The sequence below is a fragment of the Trachurus trachurus genome (assembly GCF_905171665.1).
Source record: "Trachurus trachurus genome assembly, chromosome: 12".
Taxonomy (NCBI): Eukaryota; Metazoa; Chordata; class Actinopteri; order Carangiformes; family Carangidae; genus Trachurus; species Trachurus trachurus.
The window spans coordinates 24,987,923-25,004,663 of NC_139908.1; the positions used below are offsets into that span (position 1 = coordinate 24,987,923).

Consider the following 16,741-nt stretch of genomic DNA (forward strand, 5'->3'; position numbering starts at 1 on the left):
GTTCAACTTCAGTTGCCATTTTATTGCATTTGCCACAGGTACACCTATTCCAAATGCAAAAAAGAAAAGTTAAGATATGGCTTTTCAGCTAAGCAAACACATAAAGATGCCTACTGTTGGCTATAACAGTTACAGCAATATTGCTTAGCAACCAAACTTACAGTGGTAACACTTACCATGCTGACACTTCTTGGTCCATCCTCCGCGGCTGAGACGGATTATCCTCTGTCTGGCTGAAATTCTCCGGGTCAGACTCGGGGTCCAACACATATGGATGCACCTCGTAGCTTGCCATGTTTATAAAGCCGACGGGTAAACAAATACACGTGGGGGGCGGGCCTGGGAAACCTCAGTCTGCCTGTAGAATCTTCCACTGAGCTAGCCAATCAGAGGAAAGCAGCAGCCAGAACGAAGCGTTTCCCGGAGTGGCCGCATAGCGGCTGAAATTGGGATTTTTTTTTATATCCATACGATACGACTAAATAGTTTTTGGAGCTAAAAATTATGCAGAAATACTCTATAGGTGTTCAAAATTGTAACAATGGGAAGCAAAAAGCAGTAAAATAAGCATAATATGTCTCCTTTAACATTTTCACAACAGTACATCTTAAACATAACTCATGTGCTTAAACCTGCATATGATAAACATAAGTAATATTTTCACAAGAGGACACAGCTGCTTAGTTCTGTTTGTCATGAATATGAAGGCTACATTTCACTCATCAGACTCAGATTCAATGTTATCCATTTCTGTTGTTGCTGGTGCAGCTGCAGCAGTTGATGTGAAGGACTGTGGCCTTTTACCATATGGTTTTGTTGATGGGCGCCTTTTCTTTTGTGAACTTTGGAACCAGTTCTTTACTGCAGCTTCCACAATTCCAACAGCATCCTCTTCTTGTGGTCCTTCTAGAGAGATGTGCATGAGGTTTTCTATTGTGGTTGTTTTGAGGTTAATTCTCCAGTCTGTCTTGACTCTGTTCAGAAGAGAGAAAGCTCTCTCAACTTTCGATGTTGACACTGGCAAGACCTGAATGATCTCAATGACATGAAGCAAGTTAGGAAACTGCTCAGACCAATTTAGGGAGATCTGAGGCCACAGGTCTCCCCATGTGACACCTGTATAGTTTCTTTTAATCACTTTTTTTAGACGTGCCCATTCAGGCATTACACACTCTGTATCACATCCATTGGAAATGAGAACCTCCTTGAAGTGTTCCAGCAGGAGTACAACTTCTTCATTGCCATATGTAGCTAAATCATCACTGGATTCAGGCCATAGCTTTGTGTCGAACTTCAACATTGCTTGAAGGACTGTGTGTGATTTTAACTGAAATCTTTCATCCAGACAGGCAACTAATTCATTGATGAGCTCCTCTCTGGACGTTTTCATTTTTTTTTCAGCCTCAGTGAATTGCCCTGTGAGCTCAATGCCCCTGTAGTTACCTTTCTCACATGCCATCTTTATGGCTTTTAGTTTCTGTCCATCGTGCTTCACCATGTCTTCCAAAACCTGCCCTGTGATACTGACTGCCTCCACCGCTGCCGGAAAAGAAATGTTATCCTTCTGGAAAGGAAGTGAGAGGTGTGACAGCTCAGCCAAAACATCAATGTACAATCCCATGTGTAGAACAAAATTGTGACTGTGAATTTTACTAAGCCAGCCTCTCACTTTTGCTGCATCGCATTTCTGTATGTCCTTGCGCTGGTCGCTCCCAATGTCACTCAAATGGGTAATCACAGCAGGGAGATTGGCTTCAAGTGCCTTAATTGCTCTTCTATGATGGTCTAACCATCTAACCCCATCGAGTCTTGTAGGTGTCATAAGTGTTTGCTCAAGAATGTCTGACATCTGGTCCAATTCCCTTAGTCGTTTACCTGAACCCTGATAAAAGGCTGTGTAGAAGGCCAAGAAACCATCAATGTCTTGACTGAAGTATGTTCCCTGGAATGCATTTTTGCATGCAAGTTCTAAACGATGAGCCACACAGTGAATTCCCATCAGCCACGGCATCTCGTTTTGTAGCTTATTGTAGATCCCCTGCTGACACCCAAAATTAACACTGGCTCCATCCGCACCAAATCCTACAAGGTGTCCTTTAAAGTTAGGCAATCCCTTGGAAGTCCACTGCGACTTGACACACTTCAGGATGCCGTCAGCTGTGGTGCACTCTGTATCCTTAATTCCGACAAATTTCATGACAGGCACATGGTTATGTAAAAATCTGCAGTACACAACCTCTTTCTCCAAAGTTGAGCGGTCAGTGCTCCCATCCACAAGGATACTAATGTATCTTGATTCTCTAATTTGCCTGGTAATCATCATGTCCTGTATTTCTTCAGCAAGGTACTGAGTAAAGACTTGTGCCTGTTTGGGGTTTTTATATGTGTCTTCGAGTTCCACACCATGTCTCTTCTCAAGGTTAATGAGAGCTGGGAAATATGCAAAGGGCTTCTCGTGCTTAGCAATGTGGTATGAAATGTCAAACAGCTTAACCATTTTCTTGAAAACTTCTGTCTTCATGTGGCACACTGCATCTACAATGGGCTCCTTGTGTTTTAACTGATTGCACCAAGCATCTGTGAACAAAAATATAAAAGTGGGTTATTAATCAATATATCAGTGTATGTAAATGCAATTCAATTTCCTCTCATTTATAATTAAATTATTTCTTAAAAAAATAGCACATGAAAAGCAAAAATTACTATGGTAGTGTATTCACTCTTAAATATAAAACAACTAGATATAAAGAATTAGTTATATAAAGTTAGGGTTGCTATAAATATTAGTCAGAAGGCTAAAAATGTTCAAATCAAACTGGTTGAATGATAGAAAAACAGCAGCCCCCTCTATTAAAGATGAAAGGAAGCTGAAAACCTAGGCCTTACCACCCCCCCAGAGCGATAGATATAACAGAGTGGCGACACTCCCATAGGACTCCGGGTCATGGAGCCCTCAATAGTTCCAAACATTCCTCCCGCGGCGCTGGACCACGTCTGTTTCTATGGCTGCACAGCAAGAAACTACTGAGCTACGTTGATGAAATACCGACCAATTTTAAGTCATAAAGTGGTAATAATCTTTCCCAAGTACAGTAACCATGTTGACTTAACAAAATAAAAATTATTAGACTGATCGTTTCATTGAAAAACATTTATTTATTTACGTAACTGTGGTGATTTCAGTCCGTAGCCCAGAAGCAGTCCTGCTCACTTTTCATTCAAACAAACTAATGCCACTGCCACAGTTGTTAAATTTAATCAATGAGACCAACATTAATCTCTTTAAAATAATTTAACCAGCCAGCAGTAAACCTCTAAAAGCATGCGGATACGTTACTTGGCTCGTTTCCTCCGACGGGAGGAGGACGGTCGACCCGCCGGCAGATCAGCTCAGTAGAGCGGCTGCTGCTGCTGTGACAGTCGCTGCCCCTGGTCCCCGGTCGGGGCTCACACAGACTCTGCACTTCTCCCAGAACAAACATCGGTGCAAGTTCCTAACAAACGTTATGAACTGACCACAGACTCCGGATTAAACAGTGACTTTCTTTCATGAAAAAAATATTAAAACTGTGACGTGTTGACAGCGCTAAAGCCAAGTTTTGGCAGCTTTACTGCTATGGCTTGGTTGCCGCGAAATGGCGATATTGATGCTAATTTCTGTTAGCCCGTCTATGAGGTTTTGCATTATACGTTAGCATTAAGCTAACGGGCTTTATGTTTAGTTGTGATACTGGCTGTGTGTGTTTTGAACGTTGTTTCAAACTGTGTGGGTTTGATTGAACATCTTTGATGCTTAAATGTATATATTCCCGCTTAATATATTGCTTTACTCCTCTTCTTATGCCATCTTTACTGTAGGGCAGGCTAATCTTCACTTTAGAGTGACAAATAAAACCTTGAAGCAAGAAGATTTTGCCTTTTGTTTGAAAACTGACATTGATGTACATACAGTAATTCAGTAACAGTTGTAAATACACCTTTGTACGGTTTATTTTTTAATATTTACCGTCCAAAAGCAAGCTCAGTGCTGTCTGTCCCATAGAAGAACATGACAGCGGCAGCCTCGTTTGGAACTATTGGGAGCTACATGAACCACGTGACCGCGCTGGCGGCGACATCAAAGGCTGTCGCCACTCTGTTATATCTATCGCTCTGCACCCCCCTAAAAAATTTTTTTTTTTAAATCGAAGCTTCATCGTTGCCATGGTAATCAACCATGAAGTCCGTGATGGATTATTTTTCTTATTTTCCCTTTTTTCTGCGCATGCAAAGTAGTTGACACCGGTTCTCATCGGCTAATTAGTCAAAAATGTCTAAGAAGTCAAGCTCTGGAATAATTTTAAACTTTGCAGTGATGACTCCCAAAAGGCACAGTTCATAATCACAACGGAACAGGAGCTCTGAGAAGAGCCTGGCTGCATAAACCAGCCGCCTTGCTTTCATCCGCCGAGAACCGAGACACTGAGTAGGCTACACCCCCGCCCCCACCCCCCTCGCCGATTATGATCGATTTTTTGTCCGTGAATAATAAACGTCAGCCATCCCTATAATACACATTCTACATCAGGAACTTAACCATAGTGTAGAGTTTGTTAGCTTTAAGCTAACGTCACCGTCTAAATCCTGCAGCAGCATACTGCAAACACCGAGAGCCACATATTGCTGCAGGATGTAGACGGTGACGTTAGCTTTAAGCTAACTCGACACCTTAGCTAACGTGCCACACGAAAGATGTGAAGTCTTAAAAGTTAGCGTGTGTTGTCACTTACCATAAGCGAGTCGGTGTTGTTTCGTCGTCTGATGACGGTTTGCTGTGTATTTTTTTATTTGTTCACTCCCTATTATTAAATCGTTTACTTTCAGTCCGATAGTCTGTTTGACCTTTGGTGGATATGCTCTGCAAGCTTTGCAGAACATCACGATTTTTCCCCCCCCCTCTTCTACACCCAGCCAGTCCAGCTTCCATCGCGCGATAGTGGATGGCAAGGTGCACCTCTTCTTCACGGGGGCTTTCGGGGAATCTGGTGAGGGGGGGTCTGGTGAGGGAGGATCTGGTGAAGCCGGAGGAGGATCCTGCGGAGGAGGATCCTGCTGGACCGACTCTCTGTCGGCCACCGCCGGCCTGATTAAGTAGCGGTCCATCACGGCACAGCAACTGCGGCAGCGGCACTGCACCTGCTGAACAAAACTTGTGTGGTAGGGAGAGGGGGAGGGGCGGCACCGCTGCGCTGTCACTTCACTCATCTCGTTAAATTCCATCAGGAGAATAATGAGACGCGGCGACGGTAAATTAATGAACATAAAAAATGTAGTTTAATGTCATATTATAATGTAAAAATATATATATTTGTTTCGAAAACTTGGGGCCAATTTTGGCCCCTGGAGCATGATTTTTGGGGGCATTTTAGGCTAAATTGGGGGCCAAATGGCCCGTGGCCCTCGGTAATTTCCGACGCTGGTGGCATCCTTCATGGGCTTGAGTGCACTGAGCACTTCTTCTGCACACGTGATATCAGACTCGCTTAATGTGAAGATATCTTTTTCACTCCTCCTGACCTCTGCTGAAAGCAGAGCTGCGCAGATGGCTGGTTGCTGGTCCATCTTGTAATAACGTCTGTTATCAGCCTATGACTTGGCAGCTGGAGTAGGCGCTGTTTTTGCTTTAACTGTTCACTGGCTAGTGTTACTTACTTACTTACGCCTGTCACCCCTTGCTGGGGTATAGGCCATTGACAAGGGACCTCCAGAGCACTCGGTCACTGGCTTTCTTTTCAATCTGCGACCAGTTGTATCCCATCTTCTTGGTGTCAGCCTGGAGATCTCTCCGCCAGGTATTTTTGGGCCGGCCTCTATTTCTCCTCCCTTGTGGGTTCCAAGTTAGAGCCTGTCTAGTGATGTTAGATGCTGGTTTCCGAAGTGTGTGTCCTATCCAGTTCCATCTTCTTCGTCCTATTTCGTCCATAGCTGGTGCCTGGTTCGTCCTTGCCCACATATCTTGGTTCGTAATCTTGTCTGGCCAGTAGATCTTCAGAATTTTTCTTAAGCAGCTGTTAATGAAGGTTTGCACTTTACTGATTGTGGTTTTCAACATTCTTCAGGTCTCGGCTCCATAGAACAAGACAGATTTTACGTTGGAGTTGAAGATTCTTATTTTAGTTACTTCTTTTATCTCTCTGGAGCGCCAGATGTTTTTGAGTTGTAGGAAGGCGGCTCTGGCCTTACCTATTGTTGCTTTTACATCAGCCTCTGTTCCTCCCTTGTTATCGATCACACTCCCCAAATAGGTGAAGGACTCTACTTCCTCCAGCGTGTCATCTTTGATCTTGATTTTTTCTGTACTCGTGGTGTTCATCCTCATGTACTGTGTTTTTCCTTTATGAATATGTAGTCCTGGCTAGTGTGCTACGCCTAAAAAAGGTTGTTACACGTCTGACCCTGCCGAGAAGTCGCGCCACTGACTGTATTTTCAGTGCTCTCTGTGACGCCAGATTGAGGCTGTGTGCAAAGCACTGTATGTGCGTCAAGCCTGCGAGTCTCGCCGCGACAGTCATATTCGAGGCATTATCTGTAACAACAACGGGATCTTTTCCATCCAATCCCCATTCGGTCACAGCCTCATTCAGTAACGCTGCTATGTGTTCCCCCGTGTGACTGTCACTCATGGCTCGGGTTTGCAGTACATGGGACTTGAGGTTCCACTGGTCATCTATGTGATGTGCTGTAAGAGTTACATACGATTCAGTGGCCCTCGAAGTCCAAGCGTCGCATGTCATAGCGACTCTCTCCGCTGAGCTGAGCGAGTCCAGCACCGTCGCTATGACTTCTCTGTATAACTTCGGGAGAGCGATGTCCGTGATGTGTTGTCGGAAAGGGATGGTGTAACGGGGCTCCAGTGTTGTCATCATATTACGGAATCCCTCATTCTCCACAACACTCAGAGGGCGCATGTCTTTACAAATAAAAGAAAGTACTGACTGTGTTATCTTGGTTGCGCGAGTTGAGGTCGCTGGTAGTTTCGAAAAGTTAACATCTTGAATAGTTCGTTGAGCAGGATCCACTCGTTTCACGTTCCTGTAATGCTACATTGTCATGGTGTCTCGCCACATGTGCTCGCAAATTTGTAGTATTGCCCGAGTACTTGACTTTGGCGTTGCAGAGTTTACAGACCGCATGGCTCTTGTCGTAGTCGTAACTGCCGTCCTTTCTTTTGAAACCAAAATATGCCCAAACATCAGCTTTAAAAGCTGCTGGAGCTGGCTGTAGCCTCTCGTCCTCAGCCATCGCCGGGGAACTGTGCTAAGTTAGCGGTTAGCATGCAGTTTGCCACAGACTAGCACTCTCGCGGGATCTCGGGATCTCGCGGGATTTCATTGTTCCTTTGGCGCGGAGGACATACTGACTGCTGCCAACTAGTGGCCGGAGGTTTAATTGCAACACAAAAATTAACAAACGCCGTGAATATTTGCATGTTAATTGTTAACTCATTGAGTGCCGCGCTCCTTTCCAAAGTTTTAGTCAAGTGTACCGGCAATTTAGACCATTTTTGACTTTTTATGTAGAGCCATAGTGTATTCTATATTATTGCCACCAACACATACTGTAGCTCAATTGAAAGGTTTAACTTTATGCTTCAAATGACTAGGGATGGGTATCGAAAACCGGTTCCTCTTCGGAACCGGTTCCAGCTTGGATCAATTCTTGGAATCGTGTGCGTGTCTGCTTTAACGATTCCCTTATCGATTCCGTTTGGTTCAGAAACTCGCGCATTAATTGATTAATTACGTGACGTTACGTTAAAACCAATCATCATTATAAATGGGGGTGCTTAGTGTTTATATCCACATGTCACCGTTTGTTCTCACAAAATAAAGTTAGTGGCGTGTCTGCGTGGAGCAGCTGCTGACAGATGCAGCTGACAGTGACGTTTCCTCATCACTAAACCTGTGAGCCACCCTCCGGTCCTCCCTCCCTCACGTCGTGAGGACAGGACAACGTCTCCTGAACAGGCTACATGTCTATTCTTTGTGTTTTTCTCTCTTTATTATAACCACTTCCTTTCAGGTTTCGTCGTAACCACGTGAAACGGTGCGCCCTGTGTCTTTTCTCTCACGCGCGCTCTCTCTCTTTCGCTTGCTCGCTCACTCCGCATAAAAACGAACGTTATGAAAACAATAACTAGTGAGAAGAATACAGATGCATAAAAAACTGTTAAATTCCTCCTGTGAGCACAGCTGGCCCACAGCCACAGTGGTCTAGTGTTAACCTGTCCAGGCAGGTAGGTCCTGTCAACTTTTTTAATGTTACAGCCATTAATGCAGTGTTTTCAACCTTGGGGTTGGGACCCCATGTGGGGTCGCCTGGAATTCAAATGGGATCGCCTTAAATGTCTAGTAATTGATTAAATTTTTTTTTTAAATAAACTAATTATTTTTCACAATCTTAAACAACTATATTCTTTATACATTCACTTTCTTGAATATAAATCAAGATCAAATAAAATGCAGCATATACAAATATCTGAGCTTGCTCATCTTGAATGAGGGTCACCAGAAATGTGTGATGTCAAAAGGGGTCATGAGCCAAAAAAGGTTGGGAACCACTGCATTAATGCAAACAAACCCATTTATCTTTTATTCCCTCACCCAATGAGAATCGATAAGAGAATCGATAAGGAATCGAATCGATAAGCAATATCGATAATGGAATCGGAATCGCTAAATTCTTATCAATACCCATCCCTACAAATGACCACAAACCGTTTGTTTCTACGTGCCTCCGTTCCTGAGAAAAGTCAAGCTAAACATGGCTGGGTTTCACCAAAATCCCTCCTTTTTTTCTAGAAAAGGAGATACAGCGTCTTTTATGAAAGGTGCTCTGTTTGTGTCTGTCGCTCTTCTGACACTCGCATTTCTGGATCAAAGGGCTCGTATAAGATAAATATATACAACAATTGTTGTTCTATTCACAAAACCACCATCGGGGGCGGGGGGGGGGGGCGCCACTAAACAACAATAACACAGACGCACCGTGCCGTGTCACAGCCTCTAGCCGCGGAACGTGAGGGTCTGTCGGCCACAGCGGCTCGCGAATACCGGTCCCACCGGTGGTCGTGGTCCGTCTGTGGTACGGGTCGGTGATGCCGGTCTGCTTTGACCCAGAGACCATCAGATTTTACCGCGGGAGGACTTTGGGGAGGACACGGTGTTGCTCCAGATGAAGACCGGGCGGGACTGTGGGCTGAGAGCTTCCTGGTTCACCTCCGAGCTGCTGCAGCCTCGCGGGTGAGAGCGGAGCAGCTGCTGAGCAGGTTTGCAAAAGCTGAGTTATGATAAAAACTTCTAGATCATGAGCTGTCATGTGACTTTGATCGTCATCTATTTCAGTTCTCCTCGTCGTAGAGTCCCCAAATTTACATATAATGTGTATTAAAGTGTCTATTTTCATAATTTAAAAAAAAAAGCAAAAAATGAAAAATCTCGTTTTTGGCACTCAACGCATGGGAACGAAAAACGAGAAATTACGTGGTTGGCACTCAATGAGTTAATTAAAAAATTGATACAGTGCCGTTGAGTATCGATACGGTATCGTCAAATAAAATATCGCGATATTTGAGTGTATCGATATTTTCTTACACCCCTACTGTAGAACTGGTTAAAGGATGTTAAAAACCACATCTGATTAGTTAAGATTCATCAAAATCTGAAAACTGTTCAAATAACCAACACATTGTATTGACATGTTTCATTGTTGATGTGTTTGCAAAACATCCCACTGAACTTGTATAACTTATCTTCAGCTCTTTAGTCGCAGATCTCAAACATGACATGAACACAAAGGAACAGTCCCTCTGGTTCTGCTCAGTCCAGTCTTGACAATTCTGAACAAATCTGAACATATTGTCATATTCAAGTACTGTAGCATACAGCTCATTCATTTCCATCCTCTTCACGAGGGCACCCACGGGGGTGCTCATTGCATGTACTTTCAGACTCCCCAATGCACATATTGTGAAGCACACAAGCTGATACGATGACTTTCACTACTACATCTACACGAGAGTTTTGTAGTTCACGGAGCCGCCTCCATTTGCACTTTAAGCGACCAAACGCTTGTTCCACAACTACCCTCCCTCTGCAGATCATTGCATTTCTGTGCAAGTCATCTTCACCCAAGGCTCCATTGTCTCGTTTTGGAGTGACAATGAATGGGAAGCTGTTGCCAACATATGCCCCATCTCCGAGTAGTTTGTAGTCTCCCAACTTCTGTACATGAGTGTCAAAGAAAGGGGATAGCCTAAGCATCCGCGCATCATGTACTCTTCCAGGAGGCCCAGCAAAAATATCTGTGAACTTTCCCAGGTCGTCAACAATTCCCTGCAGCAGCACAGAGTAGTATGCCTTCCTGTTTAAATAATCTCCCCCCCTAACAGGTGGCCGCTGGATTTTGAAGTGGCATCCATCTATTGCACCAATTATGCCGTCAATTCCACAAGACCTTCGAAACAGAGCTGCTTGGGTAATCTTTTGGCAGTCATTTGGCCAGACAATGTATCGCTCAGCAATAGCGCAGGTACGGTCAAGCATCTCAATTATCACATTATGCGCTGCCCCTTGACTGACATTAAATTTGTCCGAGATCTCGCGGAATGAATTTTGGTTGGCGAGATACCAAAGCAGCATCACCACCTTCTTCTTGGCCGGAATTCTTGCAGGACCTCCTGGTGAATGGTCATCAGTCAGGCCATGTTCCCTTAACTGGTCGCAGAATAGGTGGAACTGTTCTTGGGTAAGCCTCAGGTGACTCTTGAAGGTGCTGTCCTGCATGTCTAGAACTGTCATCCAGGCAGTTCCAGTTTTTAAGACAGCAGGATTGTCTTGCTCCAGGCAGTGTAGTATGGCAAGCCTTTAGAAAACAGTTAGCAGCTATTCAGTGCATGTAGGCTACAGTAAAAAATGCTTTTAAAAAGGCTAGCCAAATAGCCAGTGCTACATCTCCATGAATATTACTGTAATATTTACCGTTTGAGTTTTAATAATTTATCTTCTTGCTGTGAGAGATGAACTAGGCAATCCAAAATTGTTTTACCCAAGTAACAAGCCTTCAACTGTGTGTCCACCATCTTTATTTTCTCTGTATAACAACAAAAGCACATGAACACAACGCACTGGTAAATACCAGATCACAAGTGGAAAATACCATCTGTACCAGAGCACGTGAAGGCAGCACAAGTGTGGGTACATTTACTGTGTTTTGAGTGTACAAAAGCACTATGGTTGATATTTCTATGCATTTGGGTTATTGAAATCACATTTTGAAGAGTTAAAAGGTGTGAATACAGTTGAAATATTAAAAACACATCCTAATTATTTCACAAGTGATTTGGTTTATAAATAAGCTAAAAACCTCATTCATAGGTTTATTATTTTCATTTAAAAGATTGGGTTGAGCTTAAAAACATTTCATTTCATTGATGTGAGGTAACTGAAAGAGTTCAAAACACTCTTCTGATTAACACTTAGATATAGCCTATCTGGTGATTAAAAATTATTGGTTGGTTGAAATAAACTAAACTGTTCTATTGATTTAAAAAGGGTAAAAAGAAAGCATTTTGAAGCTTCAGGTACTACTGTATTGATTTAAAGGGTACAGGAAGTGTTCGTTTATTATTTTCTATGTTGTTGTTTTCTATTGCTGAAGCTTTTCTAAATTTAAAGGTAGCATTACAAAAATCTAAAGGGTTTAATAAAAATAAATGTTTTGTGTCTGTTACCTTTTACATATTGTGGTTTAACATTCTTTTAAGAGTCATTTGTATTTCTGAGGGCTTACATAAATTTTTGCTAACACCTAGCATAGTAAGTTTTCAGCGGAGGCACCGTGCTAGTATTTTCCTTTTTCCCACTCTAATGATAAAGTCTCTTGTTTAATTCAGAACCACAGCGAATTCACCATCTTTAGCTGAGAACCTAGGACCTGTTTTATTTTATTGGGTGTGACCACAGTGTAGTTTATAAACACTAAGCAGTGTTTCCCCCAGAAAATGTGTTCTGTCAGGACCACTATGTCAAAATAATATTTATTTACTTGCAGTTTAATTTGGCGGTATGGTACTGTTCTGGGACCCCCTGCTCTTCCACGCGCTTGCGTGGAAAGCCTGAAGCAGGAAGAGCACCTTCCTGCCCTTCACGAGCCATCATGAACGGCATAAGCAGGGAGCGCAGCAGCAAAGAAAACCCAGACAGAGCAGAGCAACCAACAAGATACAATGACAGGAGGAGCTGGGGTGGAGGTGGGTTGCAAAAAAGCCGGCAGAGGAAGCAGCAGCAGCAGCAAGGGAGGTGACGTCGGACTAGAGCAGTTTAAATAGCGCGCCCTGAATGCAGTTCCCCAATAGGAAGCAGCCACGGGGAGTCAGCTGAGCCATCAGCTGATCTGCACAGGTGAAGACAGTTACACTGTGCTGATTAAGAGCTTGACGTCATGGCCTGCCAGAACTAACGCTACGCTAAATTTCTGTCAGGACCACTATGTCAAAATAATATTTATTTACTTGCAGTTTAATTTGGCGGTATGGTACTGTTCTGGGACCCCCTGCTCTTCCACGCGCTTGCGTGGAAAGCCTGAGGCAGGAAGAGCACCTTCCTGCCCTTCACGAGCCATCATGAACGGCATAAGCAGGGAGCGCAGCAGCAAAGAAAACCCCCAAAACGACCACACCGGCAAATCCTGGAACCTCTGCTACAAGAGATGCCAGGAGGCTATCTAGGATGGAAATAATTTTTCCTATAAAATTTAATAGGGAATAAGCCACACGCTCTGTTAACCTCTTAACAATAATAACTATTATTAATAATAATAACGACAACAACAGACTATAGAATCATGCCTATGAATTAATATTTATTAAGACAATTATTTACAATGAGAGGCTCATGCATGACCCCCTGCTCTTCCACGCGCTTGCGTGGAAAGCCTGAGGCAGGAAGAGCACCTCCCTGCCCTTCACGAGCCATCATGAACGGCATAAGCAGGGAGCGCAGCAGCAAAGAAAACCCCCCAAAACAACCACGCAGGCAAATCCCTGACCCTCTAGCAATAAGAGATGTCAGGAGGCTATTTAAGTTGGAAATAAATGTAGCCCCTTTAAAAGGGAAATAGACAAAGAACCCCCCAAAACCCACGAAGGGAGCTGTGTCGGTGAATAATTCCACGCAAAATATGATTCTGTATGATCGCTATGGAGGTCGAAACCCAGCGCAAATTAGGCAAGGCAAGGCAATTTTATTTGTATAGCCCGTTTTCACAAACAGTTTGTCTCAAAGGGCTCTACATGGCGTCGTAACAACATCCTCTGTCCTTAGACCCTCACATCGACTGAGGAAAAACTCCATGGAAAACCCTTTTAACAGGGAAAAATCGGAGAAACCTCAGGGTGAGCAACAGAGGAGGGATCCCTCACCCAGGACGGACAGACGTGCAATAGATGTTGTTACAGACAAATGAAGAATAAAGCAAACCGTTCCTGTGTGACGCTCCGGCCGCGTGGCAGCAACGCTGGCAAACAGCCCCGGAATCAGCCGTGGTGTGTGACGCCGCCCCCCGCCCCGCCTGCCAGGAGAGAGCCCCGGCGGAGAGAAGGAGCCCCCCTCCCCCGTCGCCGCAGACGGCGTCCTCCGTTCCAGAGCTTGGCTGAAGCCCCATGACACGACACCGCGCCAGCCGCCGCGGGTCCGCATCGTGAACGGGGGAGACGACATCGGGAGCAGCGGGGCGAGCACGAACACGAGCGGCGATCCTTCCCTCATGCGGGAGCCCGTCTTGCAAAAAAGCCGGCAGAGGAAGCAGCAGCAGCAGCAAGGGAGGTGACGTCGGACTAGAGCAGTTTAAATAGCGCGCCCTGAATGCAGTTCCCCAATAGGAAGCAGCCACGGGGAGTCAGCTGAGCCATCAGCTGATCTGCACAGGTGAAGACAGTTACGCTGTGCTGATTAAGAGCTTGACGTCATGGCCTGCCAGAACTAACGCTACGCTAAATTTAGTTAAAGCAGATATCAGTGGAATGTTTTTGTTAATATAAGTCCTAAATAGTCCTATTTTCCGTCAGCAATCACTTACATGAAGTATTTCAGCCTAAGCACGAGTCTCTCCGTCACTCTGCTCTGCTGTAACCCGAGGAGAAAATTTTCCTTGTGGGATACAAGTGTTATCCAATGAGGAGAGAGAACGGCATGAAGGGCTGTGTGTGCAGCCAAGGGATGCGCGTGAATGTGGTGACGTAGCACGAGGACCAATTGATGCCTGACAAGGGCGGGGGCTGCTAACTCATGGTGCGTTCAAAGAAACTCGTACTTTGTGTTTTTCCTTCCTGTGAAGTCATACCAGTTCGATCTGGTACGAGTTCACGGGTCGGAAGTTACGAGTGGCCGTTATAGGGAACTTTCACAGACAACAGGATGGTAAAAACACGAGCTACGGGTTACCTGGAACGCTACCAAGTCGTAGTTGTGACTTGAAGCTGTAACTTACGGTTTCAAAAGCCTGCCTTGAACGCAGCATTAGCCGAAACGGCCGTGAAGCTGATATCTGCTTTAAGGTGGTGTCTGTCCTATTCGCGGGGGGGGGGTGCGCGAGCGGATCGATTGATTGGCGAGGGGGGGTCGGTGCGCCGTATTAAGTTTCGCTTTCACCATGCGCGCTGCTGTTATGCATGCGCGCTTCTCTGTGGTGTGTAGAGCAGGGGTCTTCAACGTTTTCCAGGCCAAGGCCAAGGACCCCCAAACTGATGGAGAGATGGAGCGGGGACCCCCTACTTATATACAGTATATTAAAATTGTGTTTTATATTTAACTGGTCCTGTAGTGCCATACAGGGCCGTTGTATAGGGGAGAAAGGTGATGATCATTATAGGGGCCCAGCGCCCAGTAGGGCCCACAAAAACCCCAGTAGTCTAATCTTTGTATGACTGAATTATTCTGCATAAGACCCTGACACTCATAGTAATGCTGCATTAGCATCAAAACAAAGTAGGCTAAATAAGAAATGATAATAGATATGTAAAAGTGGAAAAGTCAGGGGGCAGGGGCCCACTTTAGTATACTTTCAGGGGGCCCAGGATTCCTAGCAACGGCCCTGGTGCCATATGCCAAAAGTACCATGTTATGAACTATAAATCACGCTTTTTTTAGGAGTTTGGCTGGTCATGGGACTTTTCGAAGGGACTTACATAAAAAACATATGCCATGCCATCTATGATCACAACAGGTCACAACTACGCTCGTGGTAACTGAACGCTGCTACTACACCAATGAAAGAATTACTAAACCATAAAAAGACAGAGAAAACAAAGCAGTGTTTCCCCTACTTTGTTTTTTTCTCTGGCTTTTTATGCATTTATTTTGAAAGGGCAGCTGGATGACACGCAGCGATGGGACTGTCGGAGGGTCGCTGCAGCGGCCGTGCTCTACCAAGACATATGACGCTCGCGACTCACCCCCAATCGTCAGCGCCGCGGTCACCGGGGCTGATTCTGAGAACTTTTACACCGGGCCCGCCGTGCCATGTCTCGGTTCCACGGAGCGTTTCAGTGACGGCCTGACGCTGCTGCATTGTTGCTGCGCTATGAGCAGACGTGGCGGCGCGCGTTAATGTCACCGTCGTGTGTGTGTGCTGTGAATATCGCTACATTTTTATTTTTTTAAGACGTTAGTTTAGGCGGCAGCTCTTTGTTGTTAAGGCGGCCGCCTTAACAGGAAAGCGCTGCGGGAAACCCTGCTAAGGGAAAAAGGGGTTACATGTGTTTAGAGTTTTGCAAAAGCAATTACTGAGATCTGCAGTGTTTTACTAGGTGAAGATTGTTTATGGTTTTGTCAAAAGGAACTGAGCAACTGGTTCACACAACAGGAATTAGTGTTTTAGCCATTCAGAAAAACTGTAACATGTCCAGGCATGTCTGGCACACACCCATGGAACAGTTGTGGCAAAGATTGATATAAGGTGGGATGAGTACCCACCAAGACTTCTAACAAATAGATGAACATTTTCATGCCACGCCACTCACAATATGATAATATGATCTAAATACCATAACTTTTACAGCGACACCAAAGTTATTAAGTTTATGGCAGCTGACTATAGGCCTCCTGGAGCCAGTGGTGGAGCCTGTTCCAGCCTTTTACTGTTGGACGGACGGACGGACGGACAGACGGGGTGGTTATAACAGCATCACTTTCACCAATAAGGGATAACATCAGAGTTATAAATATCATGTGTGGTTACCCACTCACTCCCTGACATTGCATGTGAATTTGCATAGCTGTATGAGTAAGTGTGTTGGTTTTACAGCCAAAAAACCTTTTTTTTTAGATCAGAAAATAATATTTTGGACCAAGCCTAAATTTTGACTAATATCGATACCGTTTAAGTTTGAATCAGGTAACTTGTATAAGATGAAATAAAAAAATGAAATAACCCATGTGTTATTTAAGTGTCATTAAGTGCTAACCATCTTTCCTGGAATTTTACATGGACTAGGCTATGAGCTGCTTCTGACCTCCTGCTGAAGGTTCAGAATATGTTCTTTAAGACAACTTTCTAATGGATCCACACCACTGTCTCTGTTCTTCATTCAGCCGTCAGTGATGAGTTATTTTTGTTCATACTGAACCATTGGAAGATGCTTTAGTGTTGGAACATGCATAATCAGCTTACATAGATGCATGTTTTTGTTTTTTATGGTTTGGTC

General features: G+C 44.5%; 1 protein-coding gene across 1 annotated transcript; it reads right to left on the bottom strand.

Moving 5' to 3' along the window:
- Positions 1–9,926: 9,926 nt before the first annotated feature.
- LOC310994296 (uncharacterized protein) lies at positions 9,927–10,823 on the bottom strand (the record flags this gene model as incomplete). The annotated part of the gene is made up of 1 exon (XM_083982938.1): positions 9,927–10,823. One exon carries the CDS (start codon positions 10,821–10,823, stop codon positions 9,927–9,929), a length of 897 nt encoding a protein of 298 aa, XP_083839064.1.
- Positions 10,824–16,741: the final 5,918 nt, after the last annotated feature.